Source organism: Zonotrichia albicollis, chromosome 3 (assembly GCF_047830755.1).
Source record: "Zonotrichia albicollis isolate bZonAlb1 chromosome 3, bZonAlb1.hap1, whole genome shotgun sequence".
Lineage (NCBI taxonomy): Eukaryota > Metazoa > Chordata > Aves > Passeriformes > Passerellidae > Zonotrichia > Zonotrichia albicollis.
This window is the reverse complement of record NC_133821.1, coordinates 58,605,378-58,626,622: the sequence shown is the minus strand read 5'-3', so window position 1 is coordinate 58,626,622 and position 21,245 is coordinate 58,605,378. Positions and strand designations below refer to the sequence as shown.

Genomic DNA, 21,245 nt, shown 5'->3' with positions numbered 1-21,245 from the left:
CAAACCAGTGTGCCTTTGAGCAGCTGGAAGAAGATTTCAAGCCTGGTAATTTTGTACAAGGAAGTATGAAGGGCACATTTCACGAGAAAGTCTGACTTGTCACAGCGAGTTGAGATGGCACAGAGTGAGCAATACGCGGATAGGACGGGAAGCATTGCCTGCAGCGTTGGGCCCTACTCTTTGCTCTGAAAGAGTTTTTAGCTGGCAATTATCTGCCCCCTGGCTGGGAGCGAGTATTCTGTTATTAAATACATGGTGTACCCCCGTCAGCCTGCTGCCTGTCCACAGACCAAGCCCACGGGACCAGTGTGGTGGCTTCCATGCTACAGGGTACGCATACACACGCATGGCCCACAAGCAGCTCAGTGTTTGTTTCCACTGAGAAAGTTTTGACCTGCTTAAAGAGCCATTGCTATGGAAACCTAATGAGAAGATAATTGAATGAAACCTCTTTGCTTTCCATCCCTTTCTCACACTGGTGCCAGCAAGGTCAGAACCTTGCAGGCCTCCTTTCTCTTCAGGTTCATGCAAATTTGATAAAAATACCAAAGGCCCATTTTCTTCCCTGTGCCAGCTCCAGTTAGATAAATTACCTTGTATTCAGTCAGGAGCAGTTACAAGTCTGTCAGTTTTTCATACTAATTATGTAAGTGGGCCATTTCTAATGCACACGGATTACCAAATGGCTTTGCAGCAGAGCCAGCATGGGCTTTTGCACTGGTTTATTCACCGCTCTGAATATGCATAAATTTCATATACTAAAATTCCCATCTAAACCATTTTCCAAAGAGTACTATAAATAATCATTGGTAAGGAATGAGAGGGGCACTGTCAGTTTATTGAAGATGGTAACAGCAGTGGTTTCATCATCATACGCTGCTATGCACCTGTGGATTTTATGGCCCATAAATGAGACACGGACATTTGTTAAAGCACATCTGCATTTAAAATATAAATGCCCATCATTCTCACTTCCCATATTTGTTCTGTTTTGGGAATGATGAGATTTCAAAAATCAACAGGCACATTCATGAAAGCAGTGCATGGTGTCATTTGTTTCTGTTCCCAGTTCTGTGGAGTACCAGCATGTTCCTGGGGCACGTATGACTGTGTCTCTTGTAATATCAACCACTCTCTATGAAAGATTAGCCCCAGTGTTTTTCTGTCTGAGATCAGAATCAGTAAAGTATTAACTGGAAAGCTGTAGCCTAGTTAAAACCAGTCTTAATAATCAAACAGGCTTGGCTGGCTTGTCACCAAATGTGTGCATTTGGTCTTCCTTGCGCACCAAGTTTTGGAGACCACCTCCAGGTTTCAGAGGTACTGCTTTGTTGTAACAGTGTTATCCCCACTGCAGCAGTTTCATGGAAAGGTAGATTCAGAGACCATTTTAGATGTCAGGCTTTGACATTGCTCTTACAGAGCCCCCAGGCTGCAAAACAAGAACCAAAAGTGCCCTCCAGAGGCAATCCTTATGATGATGTCTTGTCTGGTCTGTTTAAAATGTCTGGTCTGGTCTCTTATCTTTCAAGCACCCTTCTGTAAAAGCAGTTAAATAAGTTTTTAAAGTTGTTCACCCTTTCTCTGCCTACTGTTAGAAGTTTGTCCAAATAGTTAGGAAATGTTAACTTCTTTTTTCTAATTTTTTCCAGCATGTGTCTGTTTGTTCCTGTGCCTGATTTATTAACAGGCAGTAAGTTAATCTTCTTGCAGCTTTCCAATTTGACAGGCAAAACTTTGTAGCTTTCTTTTGTAAGATCAGCTGTCCAGTTCCCTAGCTATTCTAACAGCTTTCTCTATACCACATCTAGTTTCCATCCTTATGCCTTTTAGGAATAATATGTAGGTTTTTTTCTCAGTCATCCTCTTCTACCTGATATCCCCAGGTACTCTGTCATTTGCAGACCTCCAGCATTTGAAAGACTGACTTTTGTGTCTGTCTTGTGTACTTGAACTCTTTAATGTTGAATGTAAACTCATTTCTCTTAAGCCAGTCCTTCTAATCAACAAGTTCCTGGTCCAGGTTCTCTGCTCCAGCTGTTGCTACTAAATTTTGTGTCACTGATCACTTAGTGGCCTGATGTAGTTTGCTAAATTCTGCTCAAACCCATCAACTCTCTAAGGCGGTAATATTTGAGTACTCTAAAAAGTAGCTCCATTTCTGTTTTGGATTTTGTGAGGTTTTTTCTCATTTGTTTATTTCAGCACTTTGGCTTGAAGAGGCACAAAGTACTGGCCTAGAGATGGTTTTGGGTTTGTGAGATTAATGAATTAACGCTTTGACCCCATCTCCTGCCCGCTTCCAGAGATTATGGGTTGATAAGAAAATACTCCTTCCCTCTGGCTGTAAATCTTGTTTTGTTCTTCATTGTGTGAACATATACCCATACATTTCTTCTGCTTTATGCAGTGACAGAGTGCATTTCATGTGAAAGTTTGCTAATGAAGTTGTACATCAGACCACAACAAAAATGAAGGCCTCCATGGTGGAGTAATGGCATTTGGCTCCCTTTCAGACACACAGTGCTGAAACTTCTGCCAAGTGTCACTGCATCATTAACTTTCAGTACAAGTTATCAGTCTATGAATGGAAGAACACAAATCACTTTCAGGGCACGTTCACAGAAGCACTGCAGATTTAACAGAGTAAGGGAGTGTAATTTGCAAATCAAACATACAGCGATACCAAGGTAGTCTGGAGTTTTTCACCAGACATCTAGCAAGTAAAATGCTTGATTGACTTCACTGAGGATTTTTAAGCATCGGAATTGTTAGGTGGAGCTGAAGCACAAATGCCTTATCAGCCACTATGTGGTAAGTTTTGTTGGCATTTCCATCTCTTCAGAGCAGCTGCTAGCATTTTCAAGGTCAGCCCAGGCATGGAAGATTTCCTCTTGAAGGAATGCATGAAATGATAATTGGAATTTGCATCCTCTGATGAAACTCAGCATAGTTTTTGAATCAGTTATAAATGAGAAGTGGTCTGCTTGCTGTGGATCCTGCTTTCCTCCTCGCCCGCTCTGGTTCGGGCGTGTCAGATGTTTGCTCCTACTGCCCTTCCCCTTCTTTGGAGGCCAGTTGATGATGAGTTGGTGGCCTCAGGCTAACTCTTACTGAACAGATGTCCACATCACAAATGTTGCCGCTACACCTGCTGCTTACTTGCATCGTTCTTGGCAACTGTGCAAGAGAAGAAAAGGATAAAAATGGATTTGGAGGCCACAGAGCACAAGAGACTGCCTTTCCACTTTAAGGGTGATTTCACTAGTGAGGCAGAGTTCTGATCATTAACAGATTTCATATTCTGAGGATAGTGATTTGGTACAATTCATGAATACTAAATTAATTTAAAATAAATAGAATTACTGCTTGATGGGTGGAGTCCATGCTCATCTGCAAAAAATGTAGTGAATTAATTCTGTCAGTTCCAACAGAGCTTGGCTTTCATAAAAAGAAAAAACTCAAACTCCACGTAATTTTTTAATCTGACTTACCTTTATTTAGAAAAATACTTGCTGACAACTTTACTTTGAGGTGTCTGGATTAATTCCTGATTAAAATAAAATTAATTTTATTAATTCTTTAATTAATAAAAGCTGTTGAAAGGCTTTTGCTGGAAATTTTTGTCCCGAAAGTATGGGGTTTGTATTTTTCGCCTTTCACCAGGCTTCTTAAAAATTAAGCATCTGCTGGTATATTACTGACTTTTCCCCTTCAAGAGTAAACACCAGCAAGGAAGACACTAAAGGTCTCCCTCCTCGTGGTGCACTAAAAATTTGAAGTTTGTTTGCCTTAATTAGTTTGCAGTTTGCGGTGCATTAAATTTCTGAGCAGTCTGAGTATTTCAGAGCTTCACTATGCCAGACCCTCCTTGTCTAGATGAATTACTGAATCACCCTGAAACTTTGTACTGTCTCGTTTCCCCTTTAATGATACCTTTGCAAATTGATGTGTTTCCTGCTTATAAGATGTTGGCCAGTAATTGCGTGTTTCTTCTAAACACCGACCTGGCTTGAACTATAATTTCCCTTCAAGTGGTTTAGTGAATTGATCAGAAACTCTTTATTGCCCTCTACCGGGGGTCTGAGAGAGCTCAGGAAGCCCGTGCAGACTGTGTGCATGGACAGCAACAAGAGCGTGTCGTGTGTGTGTTATTATATGGCCTCATTCAGGGAATGATTTGGCTTGAGGTCTGCTTGGTACGCTGTGGTGTGTGTGTTTCCATCGTGCCTGGCTGCAGCACAGCCACCACACAATGGGACATTGGTGTGTCACGAGGCCGAGCCCGCAGCAAAGACACCGCAGTGATGCTTTGCACATGGAGCCTCCAGCAAAGCCCTTGATGCTTGCAGAAGTTGTTCACTGCTTTGCTGCAGCGTGGTTAAATGGCAATTCCCACAGGAAGGCTTCAAAGAATAATGCAAGGTTTGGTAATTTCTGTTAGCTCCATTTATGCAGACAGAATAAAAAGGCAGTGAAGCGGGGTGATGTTGTCTCATCAGAGATCCCGCAATGAACTGTTGGCACTGAGTAGGAATCCATTGTGGAAAACTGGTTCAGTGAACATAAAGACCAAGAACAAAAGATATATTTGCTATTTTAGTGAGTTGTTTGTAAAGCCCATGTGCTGGCCTTGGCTAAGTCTCTCCAGCTAGCTTTTGAGGAAGGGAGCGTACACTGGTGAGAAAGCACACACAGAAGGGATTTGGGAGAAGCTGTAGTCTCCAGTCAGTTATGGTTGCACTTCATAGGGTCTGGACAAACTTTCTCCACCTTGTCTTTAAATCTCTACTGCTGTCTTCCACATGGTGGCTTCTGGAGGGGTAATGAGCACATACTTACACAGATTGTCGGATAAAAACCAAATAGGCTGAAAATTGATGTACAGCTAAACAAGTGCAGCATCCCAGTTCTACAGTTTCTAAGGCAGCAAAATTACTGTTTTACAAATGCAAGTGGGGAAACTATGTGAATAATTGTTTTTCTGAGGAATCCTTGGACTCCTTTGCCTTAACTGTTGGTTTCTGTCAGTATATATTTTTCTATGCTGGTCACAAAAGGCTCATTTCAGAAGGAAACTCAGTTACTGTGGTCAGACCAGTAGGTTCAGTTTTCATTTCCAACTTGCTGCGTTGGGGAGAAAAGGGAAGAGAAAGCAGCTCATGATATATTGTTTGGAAACTATAATTTACTGTAACCAGACAACTCCCCTGAAATGTGAAAAGCCTGCATCAATAAGCCCATTTCTCTTTTGTGTCCTAGGCTCTCCATTCATAAATCAAGTTCAGAAGAAGGCTCTGTAGGTCAGTATATTTCATTTTATTTGATACTCCTATGGAATTCTTAAACAGCTTTTGAGTTTTGCTTGTGCTGGGATGTGAAGAGCTGGCAGAAGTCAGCAACATTTGTGCATGCGGAGGGCTAGTCTCAGCAGCTTTCAGTTTGATGCTGAGTGTCTGAGCGATCACTGAAACTGCCCAGCCAGCATTATCATGTGATAAATATGCATCTTTTGACTTGTTATATTGAACTGAAAATGTTTGCATGTTAGATCACATCTAGCCTGTCCTTTTGTATTCCAAAAATTACCACCACCAGTAAATAATGGAGGTTCTTTGTTATTTTTGTTTGTATCTGCCAGAGTTTCTTTCTTTGTTTCTGAAATTGCTTATTGGAAAAGAAAAATAAATTTAGGAGGCTTTTCTTTTTTTTTTCCTTTTAATGCTATTCTAGGGACAGGTCCACACAGTCTAAACTTAAGCAGTATTTCAGAGAGTCAGGAAGCTCAGCTCTAGGTCATCCAGGGCGAGATCTTAAATACTAATAGCTCTTTGTCAGTAGCATTTCTGCCAGATCAGGCACAGTATGTTCATTTGTAGGTGGCATAAACTTTATAGCATGTGCCCTGGTTAATTCAACAGAATACAGATATATATGCCCTACTTTGAGCTAGGTCCCATTTGTCTTTCTAGAGCAAATTATTTAGTTTGAGGTCATCAATTCATATGGAAATCCAGTGCTTGTGGACATGGAGACCCAGCCCTGTACAGTCCAAGCATACAGAGAGCAAGGGTCAGGTGTAGCTGATGATCTCATGCCAAGTAGCAGAACATGTGTGTGTGCATGTATATATATGTTAATTATTTCATTTCTTGATAGATATGCACAGATACACTAGAAAATCACTTACCTGGGTTGTGGCTTAGGCTGCATAATTGTGATTCAGTCAAAGAGAACAAACCAACAAAATACTTCAAAACACCTCCGGACTTGACATTAACAACTCAAAAGACATCAAAATTGATATAAAATATTTTATATTTATAATTCAAAATATGTAAGTTACTGGATTATCTCCATCCTCTGTAGCATTGGCAATTATAAAAGAATGTGCATTGCCCTGAAATAGCTACATCAACTTAGTTCTAGTATGGAATAAATCAAGAAAACCAGAAAAAACGGAGGGTTTTTTATTCTTGTTTCTGATTTAAAAATGGAATGTAATGTTTGAAAGTGTCTCTAGAATTTACTAACTAATGTTTCTTTCTAAAATTGTTTTTCCCTTTCCCCTCATCCTCCCACTCCACTTTCCTTTTAGGGAAAGCAGACTGGAAAAAGAAAAATAAGTTTTTTTGGCAGAATTTCCGAAAGAACCAGAAAGGACTAATGAGGCAGACTTCAAAAGGTAAAGTTTTTTCAGTAGTGCACATGCTATCCATATAAAACATAAGGAGCCAGCATCACAAAGGGATAAAATGCATTTGTGATAGTGTGGCAGCTGGGGTCTCTGGCTCTGGAAGTGTCACAGGTTTGGTTCATTGTGACAGTGCTCAGAATGACAAGTCAAATCCTTGAGACTGCAGACATGAAGCTGGGCTGCCTTTGGTCCTTACTGCCAGTGATGGCACATGTGTGAAGTGGTGCAGTTAATATATAAGTGATAGATGTATCTAAAGAAGATGCTTTTTTTTTCCCCCCTAGTCCTGACTTGGTAAGAGGAATACTGTTCTGCTTAAATTAGAAGGATATTTCTCCTTTCTTTGGCATTTCGTTACTTTCACCTGCTTGCTTTAGGCTTGAATCCAGCCTGTCATAGTAGAAGACACTACGAGAAGGAGCAGTGAAAGTGTCTCTGGTGACCAGTGCAAATGTAGGCTTGATTCCACTTAAACTGTCAGGTGTCTTTCTCTAGTTCTCCTGCAAAAGATGCAGCTGAGGATTGCATTGAGTGTTTCCACAGAAAATTTCTGTTTCCCCATGTGTATCAGTTAGCTTCTTATGTTGCAAACAGATGCTTCCCCATGTCTCTCTGTTCAGGTAGATTGTGAAAGATGATAAAAGCCCATTTAGTAGGTCCAGAAGGGACACACTTGCAGTTAAGTGTGGGTCCTTGCTAGTTCTAAAGGCAAGTTCAAACTGTCTGTGCTGGCATGCCAAGCACATAGCAGGAGAGGCAGCTGAGGGTGCCGTACATCTGACACCATGTGCCAGATTAGTGGGTGATTAGCTAGTCTGGATAGATCACAAGCAGTGGCCAGTCCACAGCAGAGAGCTGCAAGGGCCCAGCTCAACATTCCTGGACAGGCAAGTTCTGGCAGCTGATTCCAGTAATCCTCAGGGCTGAGTGCTTGACTTTTCCAGCATTAGCACCTCCTCCTTTAATTCTTGTCTTTCAGGGTCAATAGCCACGTGATGACGGTCAGTTTTTATTTCTCCTTTTTGTCCTTGCTTTCAGTATCAAAGTAGACTTTGTTTTTTAGTTCTAAATTACTTCCTTTTATTGCTCAGTTACTTCGGAATCAGTCAGTCCATTGAAAATATACCATCAGCCTGCTCTAGGGAGGGTGTGTTTCTGGCCTGCCAGATCCAAGTGGCAACAAGATTTTAGAGCACTGGGTAAAATCCAGTTTCAATGTACCCTGCCCTGTGCATGAATTCTTACAATATTTGTGCTTTTTTTTGTGCAGGAGAAGATGTCGGTTATGTGGCCAGCGAGATCACAATGAGTGATGAGGAACGGATCCAGTTGATGATGATGGTGAAAGAGAAGATGATCACCATTGAGGAAGCACTTGCTAGGGTATGATATGTGCATGCTTCAGTCTCCTTGACAAACATGTTTTAGAGCGTAGGATGTATCAATCTGGAGTTTTATTTCATTCACAAAACATAGGAGAAGGTGGAGAAGGCCTGCCTGTTTGCCCCATTACAATAGGTAGCATAAATTAGGTAGGAATTCCTTTGTTTATTGAGAAAAGTGAGATTTAGCTCAACCAGAAATTGATACGTGGTAAATTGAGTCCTAAAAGCATTGCTTCTCTCCATTAAAAATAAAAGTACTAATCAGAGAAAAGATTAAGTGTAGACTTTTTCATTGCAGCTGTCTAAAGTGAGGGAGAAGAATATCTCTGACTTGTACTAGCTCTTACTTATTATGTTCATAGGTTTAAGTACCAACAGAAATGCTTCAGGTTTTGCTGAGCTTGCCTTACTCAATAGAGAACATATATATTTCTTACTATTTTCCTTTAAGCTATATTTTTTATGCCTATTTCTTAGCCAAAAAGGAGATTTTTTTTGCTTATATAACATTTAAGAAAACATCTTCACCCATTTTTTACATATGACATTATGTCAGATGTAAAACACAGATATTTTTTTATAAGTGGGATGGCTGTCACAAGTGTTTCTTTACAAACTCTAAATGTTAATAAACGACAAGAAAAAGAACTATAAAGTATTTCTGCATTTGTGCAGCAATAGGGCCAAGGCTTTAATTGCTCAGGAACCAAAAGAGGATTTAAGTTTCAACACAACCTTTGTGTAAAATACTATGATGGAACACAGGATGTTCTGTATGGGCTCCATTAGAGAAAACATCATTTAGATTGGTTGGCAGTCAGATAAGTATCTTTACTGACATACTACATTGTGAAATAGATTATTGTAGAATATAAATTTATGTTATTGTCTGAATAAAATATTGTTTAGCTGGAAATCATATACTGAAAAATGCAAGACTTTAAAATTACTGTGTTGGAATATTGGGAATAGTTCTTCTCTGCTGTTAAAGTTTTTCAGGCGTGAAAGAGTTGTACCTAATCTGATAGTTCATCTATGGATTGGTGGAGTTTCCCTCTAGTGGTCTGAGCTACTAGCAACAGCCTTGTTTTTTAAAATATCAATTCTTATCCTTACAACACTTTGACTCCTGTAGTAATGGTTTTTTTCTGAAGCCTTTTATTGGACAATGGGAGAGGTTATTTTTTTTTATTACAAAGAATGGTTCCTAGTCTTTAATGCAGATCATTTTCTTTATAAAGGAAATTGGCAGGTCATTGTGATTTAGTCTGTCCACTGAGATGGAGACATATAATTCATGTTTTACCAACAACAGGTCATCAAATTTCAGTATTTACAGGTCATTTCCTTCTAAGAAAAAAAAACCCAGCAACTCATTTTTCTTATTTCTGATTGTTGGACAATTTATTTTGAATAAGTGAGATGTGCAGTGGAAAAATTCAGATTTTCCCAGATCCACAATGATACAGGGGGAAAGAATTAAATTACATTAACTCTTGCTATTTTAATGAAGATTGATCTCTTCTTGTCACTGGAAAATATTCTTTCTGTCTTTTCAAATTTCAGCTGAAAGAGTATGAAGCCCAGCACAGGCAATCGAGTGCTGTAGATGCTACAGAATGGCCTGATGGCTCTTACTCGACACTTGATGGGTCTTCCAATTGTAATGTAAGTACCTGTCATTGTGATATACCTCCCTAGGGTCATTTAATATTTAAATTCTTTCATTGCAGTACTGAAATATCCTGATTTACCTGGCAATTTCCTTAATAGCAAATGTATCACTGACCTTGTGATGCTCTGTTCTGTGTGCAAAGAATACTTAACTTGCATTTGAAATCTTCAAAATCTATTGTCATAGACTTCAACAGTCTTATTGTATAATATCTCTTTTTTCTTTTTAAATCTCACCCTTTTGTCACTGAGCTTTTGAAACACAAGTTGTCCCAGGCAAAAATCCCCCTCGTTTCAAAACCTACAGAAAATAGCTTTTAGGTCATTTAGAGGGAAGTTGTTGATTCATCAGTAGAATTTCTCAGGCTTTTCTAGCCCTTGTTGATACATTCTAGATGAGGAACTGGCTAAATCCTAGCTGCCTGCTGCCTTCAAACACTTCTGTCTCTGCATTTGCAAACTCACAGCCCAGAGTTTGTGGCTTTTGTCAGATCCATAAACAGTAAGGCAGCTTTCCTCCCTTTTTTCTTTTTTTCCTTCTGAGCTGTTTAACTTCTGTTGTTTTTATGGGCACCAGCCAGTCTTTGTGTTATGCCATACTGAATTAATTATTTTTTCCTTCCGGATATCTTCATTTTCACTGAGTAGTTTATTCCACTTCAGTTCTCAAATTGGAAGTTCACAGATAAATCTTAGAGAAGAACACATTGGACTGTCAAATTCAAGCTCTTTGTAACCCATATAATTGAATCATAGGCTTTTGAGATGATTGGTTGATTTATTTATTTTATTGTCAATGGAATTTCCTGCTAACTGCAGCAGCTAGTTAGCTCCTCCTTCCTAAATGAAAAAAGGAATGCAATGTCATTTTATGAGATGTTTAACATATTTGGTGGCAGAGAAAAATTTTGTTGTTTGTGTTCAAAAAAATATGCCCATCTTTAGTTACATTGGAGCAGAGGGGAACTGATGTTGCCTTATACTCTGTTCTGAGATATAAAAAATGTGCAAAGAATAGAGAAGGAAGGATGACCTTCCTGAACTGATCGTTTAGCCAACTGAAAGATGTCTGATCTCTCCTCACTAGTATTTATAGCTTGAACCTTCCCTTCTTTTAAGGCTCTTGTCCAGGGTACCTATAGCATAAGCCCCTCAAAACTCTCATTTACCATGGTCAAATCTCAGAAGGATAATGAATTTCTCTTAAATCTTTTGATAGTGGTTTGCGCTTGTGTTGAATTACTGAAAGCTGTGTATATCTCTTGAGGACTGAACATGATTCAGTATTTCTGCCCTAATGGAATGAATTGGCGCCTTTTCTCTAAAGTTATTTTCCTAAGCCATCTTTGCACTTTGAGCCAACAGCTTGGTTGCCTCTCTCTGATGTTCTGGTAGGATTTGAACCAAATTTCTGCTAACTTCAGTAATTATCTACAGGGATTTCTATTCAATCACTGTAGATAATTCTCAAGACTTTTGCCCTCGCTCCTGATTTTTGTCCTTGTTGACTTTAACAGAAGCTGTGAAACTGCTTGTCTTCAAGGAAACAGGATCATCTGCAGAAATGAAAGTACATGTTAGAACAACACTCAGACTGACCTTTTTTTTTTTTCATGGACAAGAATGAAACTGAGGCTAACTGGTGTGAAAGACTTTGGGCTGTAATTGACAAAAGGGAAAAACAAACAAAGAAAAGTATCAGATATGTCTAGAGATAGGATATGTGTTCACTGGTACTTTTTTGCCAAAGGACCTCTCTACTAATCTGAAATGAGCAGCTTTTGAGACATGCAAAGATGATTCTGTTTTCAAGCCCTGTCTTTCCCAAATTTTTTTGGGAAAGACTTTTGGTTTGAGTTTCAGTGCCATTTGTGTGATTTGTATTCTGCATATTTGGAACCTCAACTTAAAATTTCCCCACTCATTTTATATAGGCCATGAAGCACAGATGGTCTTCCATATATTAAAAATACACTTCTAGGTAGCCCACTGCTGTATACTTACACTAAGAAAGAAATTGAAAATACAACTCCCTGAGCTAAACATTTCTTGTTTGAATTTGAAGTCCTTGGGCAATGATTCTTCTGATTCGGTTTGCTTTTTAAACTTATTTATTTATTTTTCAGTCTCACAGCCAAGTTGTTACTAGGCAGTTTTTAATGAAACAATGTGATCATTTTGTAAACAAAACAAAAACAAGTTGGAATCTAAGCAATGAGAGAATCTAAAAATGAAGGCAGAATGTCTGGAGTGTTCTAAGGTTTTAAGTCATCCTTTCCTTTCAAGTCAGCTGTGCCCACGGCCTACAAATAATATCTAAAGTGCATATATCATAAGTTATCATTTTCCTTTTTAGGAAACGACCACTTTTTTAAAAAAGCTTTTATAGCTATCATGTTTATGACTACCATAACTGGTGTTGATTTAAAGATTCTCGTTTTCAAGATTGATTTGAGGATTCTATTTTCCAGGTTCTCCTCTTTTAAATTACTCTACCAGGAAATGGAAACTTGTGTTTCATACCCTTAATAAAACTAAACCCTAAAGATGAACCATAAAGGAGTGAGGAGTAGAAAGGTCAGCATCCCAAGGCAGGCAGCCCAATGTCATTGCTGTGCTCTTAATTGTATGTCCTGTTTGTTTGTTCTTAAGAAACAAATAAACAAACAAAAGCCTTCCCAAGCCAGTAGGTGACCTGGTTCTTTGCCACTATGGAGTAATTAGTAGCTTTCAGTCTCACTACTGTGGTCCCCCTGTTTCACAACAAAATATGTGTGTTCTTTATTTGCTAATGTGAGTATGCAGTTGAAACTGTTTTTCTTTTCAGTCAGATGTATCAAAGCTATAAAAAGCCTCATGATTTTCTTACAAATTTATTTCTGAATATTTACGTTTCATCGCTGTTGCAATGAAGGCAGTTCACATTAACAGTAGACAAGCTTTCATTGCCTTGTGCCAAGCATTGGGATGTAAAGCAGGTGCAGATTACAAATGGATCTCTTTCTGGATTGTAGATAAGGCCCTATTTGTCCTCGGGAGTCAGAAAGTCCAGGGAAAAAGAGGACTTTAAATTGTATCACATTCTTTCTTTACACTGAGGTGCCTTTTATGCTTCCTAAAGATAGAAGATCATTTGATAACTTTTAGGAGCTGACATTCTCAGTTCATGTAAAATAGGGCTGCATCATCCTCAGAGCCCTTGCTGGTATGGCAGCAGCCCATGCATGAGGAGAAGTCAGTATATTCAGTGCAGCAGTCAGTTTCTTTCCTGTGCCCTCTGCTAAAGACCACGAATTGTACCACTTGCCGTGTTTCATGCCGGGGGAAATGGAAGAGGAAGCACCAGGGAGCTTGACAGAAGTGTGTATCATATGCACGCTGACACTGACACAAACCACTAATTAAGTTCGCTGACAGTTTCTTTAGATGCAAGTTGAATGAAGTTGTAATTATCTCTGAACCAAACTGGTTTGTTGGTCTCATCTTCGAAACAATCGATCTGTATTTTGGTTTCGATCAGTGGGTAATGCTCACTCATCCAGGGAAGTTCAAGGTAGTGTAGCTGGCCTTCATTGGAAAGGTGCCACAGTGAGCTGTGCCATGCTTGTCTGACATCACCCCACCTACCAGCTGTGCCTTAGCAGCCTCAGGAGAGAGGCCATAATATTTATGAGTGGAGAGAACAAAAGCAGCATTTCCCTCCAATAAAATAGCCCACACATGGGCAGTGGGGAGGCCTGCAGTGCTGTTTGACATCCCTGCCCTCCCAACACTTGTGTTCCCAGGATCATTACCTTACCAGTAGGAAACTGGCACCCCATTTGGTTTCTCTGAGGAGAGTGGCAGCAGTGGTGCAGACCTGCTGTGCACATCTGCAGCTGCCGTGAGACTGATGCTGGGTACAATTCCCGCCTGTGTTGCCTTTCTTTTCTGTCTTCTATAGATCTATTTTTTAACAGATGGCAGTCCATGGAGTCCACTCAGCAATAGCTCTAGCTGAACTGAGACAGTAATTTGTTGCTCCTCTACTTTCTTTTTTTTTTTTTTTAGCAAGTGTTTAAATATGGATAAAAGTTGAAAGGCTGTGCAGAATTGAGTTTCTGTCTACTACAGGCATCAAAGGCAGAGTAACAGATGAGAATGGACTTTGAGCTGTATTCATTTCAGTCTCAGAGATGCTGAAGCTGTTGAATCAGGATTGTGTTACCCACGGTACAAACCTGACTCTGACAAATAAGTCTGATATAATTATCTCTGACTCATGACAGTCATTACTGGGTTTGGTGAGTGTGAAGAATAGGAAGAAAAGAAATAATGAAAATGTAACTTCTGTAGCACCAATTACCTCAAGAGTAAATCTAAGCATAATTACAGCAAATCCACATTACTCAGGGTTATACTGTATTTCAGTATGTGGATGCTTTCTAAATGCAGCTATTTTTTTAACTGATTTTTATTCATAGTACAGATGGATTCTTAAAAATTTTAACCATTGCTTAACATTACTATTGCTCATAATACAGGACTGTTAGCATAAACAGAAAAAAAAGTTATTCTTTTCGTATTTTCAGTTTAATTTGTTTTAAATCAGCTCAGAGTCTATGAATATTGGTAATCAGCATTGGGTATCATAGAGAGTAGGGTGTGATGATGTTTGTTTTACTTTAATCAGTACTATTTAATTTGAAGCAATGTGAATATTTTGAAGTGTTAGCCCTGGTTTTGCTGTTATCCCAGGACTCACCATTTTCGGTAAGGTTTCTTTTCCATTAAAAGGCTAAAGGGTAGAAGAAGATTTTTCTGTGTTTTAGCTCTTCTTGGAGAACTTGCTGCTGCCTCCAGGCCCTGCATGCTCTTTCAAGTAACAGAGGGGAGCTGCTGCTGAGTGTAGCTGTGAATGAATGCAGAGCTTTCATCTTTGCTCCAAAGAATCTAGTGACCCAATTTCTGTTAAGATTTCCTGAAAGGCACCGATGTGCCTCATTCTATTGGGTGGCGTATTTATTGTTACTACCCAAATTCCTGTAATACTGTTAGTGCTTAGTAACAGTTATGATGAAAAAGAACCTATAATAAGACATGCTTCAAAATGGTAATGGTGAGTTCCCACACTATGTGCCTGTCACAGGGACCTGTCCTGGGAGGTATTGGCTGCCCTCCTTTTCCACTGATCACAGGGACAGTGTCGAGCACCTCTGGGTGAAAGCTGGTAGCAGAAGAACTACAGCATATTTTGTTATGATCTTTCCTGTCTATCTATGCATAAGAGCAGGAATTCTCATGGGTACAGTGATACAAAAACCTTCATGAGAGAAATGGAAATTGTCACTACAGTTCCCATGGCACAACCCAAAGTAAGGCCAATGCTGGGGAGTGATGATAGCAAAGCATGAGACCATTGATGTGTTTGTATTTGGTTTTGTAGAACACTCTTATTTCTTACCTGTTTTTTCTGAAATTTTCCAGAACACTTCAGAATTTGCAGGAGAAACAGCTGCAAATTATTCAGAATAAAACTCTGTCATGTCTTTAAGCATTATTTACCCTGCAGGAGCCACCCATGTTGTTATCAGATACAGCTGGGCTAGGTTTGTGTCTCTAGCAGGGCTAGACATTGTCACCACAGGATTGTACTGAGCAGCTGGCAGGAATGTAGCCCAAGTAAACCTCCTGCTCGCTGCCAGCAGGAGTTTCTCCTGTAGTTAGTCTGTTGTAAAGTCTCTGAGAAAAATCTGCCTTCTGTCATGACTCAGAGCTTACAGTAACACCCAAGCAGTGGCTGCAGTTGGGCGTGTTCATAACCACTTCTGTTTGCATGCATTCAGACAAGCCCTGTTGGATTACTTTATTGCAAAATGTTTGGCCATGTGTTTGAAGAGGATGGGAGATGGGAAGGAAAATTAATTTAATATTTATTTTAACATACTAGCTCACTTTTTCATATATTTCTTGGCTTTTGGCAGCTGCCTGTTTTTTCTGCTTACTACCTAGAGGGTGAGGGGTGGTACCAGTTTTTTCCTGTCCTCCATGCATCCGCCAGCAGGAGATGCTATAATCCATAATGTGGTTTCCCTGCCCCCAGGCCTATTAAATTAGAACAAGGCTTTGCTCAGTTCAAAAATTAGGAATTTCAAACCCCACGTGTTTCACTGCCCTATTTGGCAGACACAGGCTGAATAAACTTTCCTTGTGGTACAACAGAAAATTTTAATTGCCCTCTCATTGGTTACCACTTGTGCCCCTTCCCCAGTGCTGGTGTTTCCTTCCTCCTGCTTTGGATGGTAACATTAACAGCCTGATTGTTTGAAGGTTTCTGATACGAATTTTGCTGTGTTTCATGTATTGCTGTTTCACCCTTTGTTTTTCAAGACATCAAGAATTGAATTTCCAGCACCAGTGGAGTACTCCATTCATTAATAGTACAGCCTATGCCAAGTATAGGAATTCTCCCTGAATCTTCTTAGCCCTGCCAAAACATAAGATTCAGTTGAGAGGGTCTTGTTTAAGACTTTTGATTCCATGTGTAGAGGAGTCTGCAGGACAATTGGAAAAGAATGTTGGATTGTAACAGGTACAAAATAATGTAATACAGAGTTTCATTGTGCTACATATACCTATGACAAGTGGTACGTGAGTACAGTTGTAATTTCATTAAATTTAATTATGCTAATCAGTGAGAGAAGCACTTTGCCATGAGAAAATGTGTCTGGCTTGCAGATACAAATGTCAGCAATGTGCTTCTCAAAATTAAAATAAAACCTGGAAACAGTTAACAGCTAGGAATTTGCCTAAGCAGCTATTCTTGTATCAAGGCAGACCTCCTGGGAGAATTAAACTTTTATGCTCTGGTTACTTATGACAAATATTTCCCACTAATTTCAGCAAGCAGTGTCGTCACCAGCTAATGTGTAATATATCTCTCACCAAAGTAGCCGTTGGATGCTCCTTTGATTTTCTTATAAGTAATCACAGACCAAACCCAGATGTGGTTACCTAGGGGGTCTGACACTACACATTCTAGACTTGCACAGCCCTTGCAATTCATGTTCTGGAAAAAAATATATTGATGACCTCTGTTAATTTTCTTTAAAATTTTGGAGGCTGTTATTTGTAACTTCAGGGTATGATACAGATTATCACATCTTAGTTTCATGCAGTTTTCTTAAACAGCCTCTGCAAGGATTAGAGGTCTGTGAAGCTTTCTTAATGAAACCTAAAGCCTTTAAAACTCAAGTTGCAAAGCCCCAAACTTAAATCAGTTTCACTCATGGCCATGAACTTTTAAGGGAATCTGGGATACATTTCAAGGAAGTTGCTGTCATGTTTCACTTGATGTGGGCTTGTATGTTATTGAAACTGGAGAACACTAGCTAGTTTTATCTGAAGCTTAGAATTTTCCACAGGGCTTTACATCAGAGTTTTGGGGCTGAAGTAATTCAAGGGTAAGAACCCAGCTACAGCACACTAGTCAATCTAGTTTACATGACCACTCGGGAGTAGAAAAGCTGCATACAGTCACTACTAAAAAAGTGATTTGAGAAATTGAAAAAGGCTATTTGACTAGGGGGGCTCATTAAAATTAGCCAGCCATCAAAGGAAATAGATGTTTAGTCCAGCTATGATTTCACAGCATGATTAATTTGCAGTAAATCCTGATAAACAGGCCACTTATAGTGTGGTCCTGATAAAGGAGAATCTTCCCTGGCTTAAAGAGAGTGCTGTTGTGGTGTGCCTATGCTACTGCTTTCCACCCCTGGATAGCAGTGTTCCCAATAAACAGCAGTCTTGGTCCTTGTTTTCATGTGCTCCGAGAAGAAATGTCCAAATTCTGGATTTTTGTGAGGTTTGGGATAAGGTGTGGTTGGTTAAAGGCATGCCAAGTTACTTGAGCATCTCAGAGTCTGTTCCTTAGGAAGGGAGATCAGAGCCCAGCCTAGGCAGAGAACTTTAAAGTCACACTACAATACTTCATAAAGCCACCACTTCTGGACCTGCATTTCTCTTTCCAGTTCTTATTTATGTTCTTTTCTAGCACTGAAACTGAGGGGAAAGATCAAAAAAAAAGTATCTAAGTTCACCAAGTCAAAAAACATTTAAGCAAGGTTTATTTTCCTTTCAAATTAGCCCTTTATAAAGGGAAATTCTCCAGGGATTTTTGTCAAAAGAATTAAAAAAGAGAAAATAAAAAAAGCCTGGTAAAGGGTTTAAGTTACATTTCCTATAGACACAGCCTCCACTCTAGTGGTGGTGTTTGAGGGTCACTCTTAGTCCTGGCTTTGCAGAGATTCTCTGTATTTTTTTCTTTCACTGAAATTCCATAGACAGTAATTAAGGAACTGGAGGCCAGCAAGAGGTCAGCAAGACTTCGTCAGTGAAAACAGGGATTGTTTGCCATGTACAACACTCCCTTTTTTCCTTGTGGTGAATAGAAGATTTGCTTAGAGCTGATGACTTATGCCTTTCTTGCAAGTTATGCAGCTAGCGAGTAACGGGGGGAATCAGTGAGCAGAAAACAGCTAATTGAGTCCAGCATCACGCTTTCTTCTTCTTTACATATTCAGCACTGGAATCGGAGCCAGTTTGGTGTCTGATAATGTGACTCGAGAGAAGAGGCATTTTGTGTGCAGGATTCAGAGCAAATTCAATACTTAAGAAGAAGTGTCTGCTCCTAAATTTTAGGGTTACAAAGCTGACAGCGGTTGAGGACTCGGGGGAAAATACTCGAAACTGAGCTTTAGGCCTATAAATGCCGAAGCTGGTAAGTGACTGAGCATGCAGCATGATGTGGAGAGGATGTGCCTCCTGTTTCAGAGAGGGAGAAAGAGAAAAGGCTTTTGTGGTTATTCTTAGGCACAGCACAGCATGCATAGCTTTTCTCAGCTTTCCTTTTCCTTTCCTTGGGCTTTTAAGTTCTTTTCTGTTCTATTTTCCTGTCTCTGACTATCCAGGCATCCTTAATGAAAAACTTTTTAAAGTTAGAATGGTTGGGATTTTTGGCAGATGGAAAGCCTGTTAGAAAGAAGAAAGGCCACGTGTAGCTACATCTCCTAAAGGGAAATGCAAAGTCTCTTTTAAAACCACATTTGCTATAGAGCTTGTACTTCTGAGGTGAGCTAGCCAGGGCTGGGGGATGTAATAGGTCTATGAATCTAAATGTGGATTTTTGCCCCACTTTGCTGAACAAGAATTGTCTGATAGCGAAGAAGAACTGCAGCTTAAGTTTATGCAGGTATTAAAAGATTTTCTTTTTTCTTAGATGGAAGGTTTCCTAGAGATTTCAGTTTGGGGCTGAATTATTACTGGTCATAAAGTGAACTGTAAAATTTTAACATCTCTCTAAATGGATTTACATGGCTCATGTAAAAGTCATATATGTTTAGGTGTTTTCTGGAGCTAAAGCAAATTAATCAGTTTTGATAGCTTTAATGGATGTTGTCCTAGTGTTTCTTACACATTTTTATTGGGACATGGCTACCAAGCTTTGCCTGTTTTTTAAGGGCTGCTGCTATAACCCTGAAGTGTTTCCAAACATAGTCCTGTCAAAAGTCAACTACTTACTTCTGGTTTACATTTTGCCATTTAATTCCAAGAACACTAATAAATGTTAGTTCTCTCTCTCTCTCACTCTCCCTTTCTCTCTGTGAAGCACTAATTCGAAGAGGGAGGTTAAGATTGTTATTTCTGTGGCGTGTGAAATGGGCTGGCTGCTAGAGAGCAGCAGAGCAAGGCATGTGTCCTGCCTCCCAAGCAAGCAGCAGCAAAGAGCCTGCGTGAGGAAAGCAGGAGAGAAAGTAAGAAGGGTGCCAGGAGCAGAACTGTAAGAGCTCCTAGAATGCCAGAGTATGTGTGCTAGTTTCCTGTTTGTTCCTGAACGTAAAGCTCTTCACTTTGATCTTACATATGAGGTGATGAAAAGCGTGGCCTTTGGGGGTGCACAAGTTGGGAGTCTTCCAAGGTGAAGGGAGGCGAGAGGTGGCTGAGGGGATTTGAGAGCATCTTCATTGTTTGTGACCACATTTGTTTGCAGTGAAAGGCTGAGCAGTGGGTATGGGCCGTGGCCTCTCTGTAGTTTTCCAGCCGTGTGGTACGTGGTGCCTGCAGTCCTCTGCATGCAGTTCTTGGTATTTCCAGATGCTGTTAATATATTCCCCGTTTCCCTGCAGTCCTTCGCTCGTTCGTGCAGCCAAGCTGTGCGAGCTGGCGGGTTTCCGCGCCGTGAGAGCATCGCAGATGCGGGATGCACTTGCTCCAAGGCGCGGGGAGGGCGGCTCCGCCCGGCCAGCCCCGCCAAGGGGCCCCGCGGGCTGCGCCGCGTCCCCGGCAGCCCGGCCGAGCCCTGCGCTCCCTTCAACCAGCGCAGCGCTGTGCCTCGGCTTTGGCCAATTCGCTATGGTTTAGGGCTGTGGAGCCAGCTGTCTGCAATCTGATGTAATGTTGCCCTGGAAACCAGAAATGAAACACTTAAGCATTCACCACAGAATTACTACATACAGCATTAGCCAAAGTAATTAAAAGTTGAGCCATATGGGCTTTCGGATGGAAAAATTTGGAGCAGAGGAGATGGAAGTTAAGTTGTTCCTATTTGCAGTGCTGCAAATCTGTTTGTTGTCCCCTTGAGGGCACAGGGAGAGGCGTACCTTGGCTGTGCATGGGGGGACAGGGAGCTGGAGGGGCTCTGGCTGTTTTATCGGCACATTAGGGACACCGAGGCTTGGCCTGGTGGAAGAGCCATGTGCCAGGGCCAGGAGGCGTTGGTGGACAGGGCTCAGCATGGATTCCTCCAGTGCCAGAGAGCCTGGCTGTGGCTGAGCATCTTGCAGACCCATCCCCTCCGTAACAGACCATGTCTACCCTTCTGCAGGGCCGCAGCATGCTGGAGTGCCTGTGAAGGGGAAGAGAGCAAGAGGGGGCTGGCAACTGGCTACATCCAAGCCCTCTGCCAAGGCCTTGCTGCTAGAGCTGCCCAGGAAGCCATTTGCCCAGCCTACCATGCTTTGGGGACACTGGGGTAATTTCCCATCTGAAGTCAGAGAAAGCTACCAAAAAAAGCAGTTCAGTCACCATGAAAGAGGGGAGGGTAGAATGTGTTGGGGAAGTTCAGTGATTTCCAAATATCTCAGTTATGGCCTGAATGCTTTACATTTCTGTTCTCTTGCACGTGGGCAACAGGGAAGGAATAAACCATTTAATACAGAAAATAGGAGAGCAAAATGACAAACTTAAGAACACACCACAGCATTCTCTCTTTAATATTAGCTGAAAAAGAAAGCATTGCTTGAGCTGGAAAATTAAGCTCTGTTTCCCATGTGCCAAAGTGGAAACTTTTGATAATTCCAAGGCCTTTCTTTAAAAGTTGATTCAAAAACAGGAAGTGAAGAAGTAACCCTTTTGAAAATTAATTCATTTTCAAGGAATTGGCATTATTTGACAATAAGGTTTCCCCAGCAGCACCACTGGTGCAGTTGCAATTTTTAGGCCTTTTTGCATAA

At 40.5% G+C, this 21,245-nt stretch overlaps 1 protein-coding gene across 6 annotated transcripts in view; it reads left to right on the top strand.

Annotated features, from left to right (window-relative positions):
- LOC102070476 (SAM and SH3 domain-containing protein 1) overlaps positions 1-21,245 on the top strand; it is a 525,772-nt gene that overhangs the window by 476,510 nt on the left and 28,017 nt on the right. For 4 of the 6 annotated variants that reach the window (XM_014268596.3, XM_014268592.3, XM_074537562.1 and 1 more), the window contains exons 5-8: positions 5,263-5,303; positions 6,599-6,685; positions 7,968-8,080; positions 9,649-9,750. In XM_014268596.3, coding sequence (XP_014124071.1) covers positions 5,263-5,303; positions 6,599-6,685; positions 7,968-8,080; positions 9,649-9,750 — 343 coding nt within the window. Of the gene's footprint in view, positions 1-5,262; positions 5,304-6,598; positions 6,686-7,967; positions 8,081-9,648; positions 9,751-18,214; positions 18,515-21,245 lie in introns of those variants that run through there. The other 2 variants (XM_014268593.3, XM_074537563.1) reach the window with 2 other exon arrangements.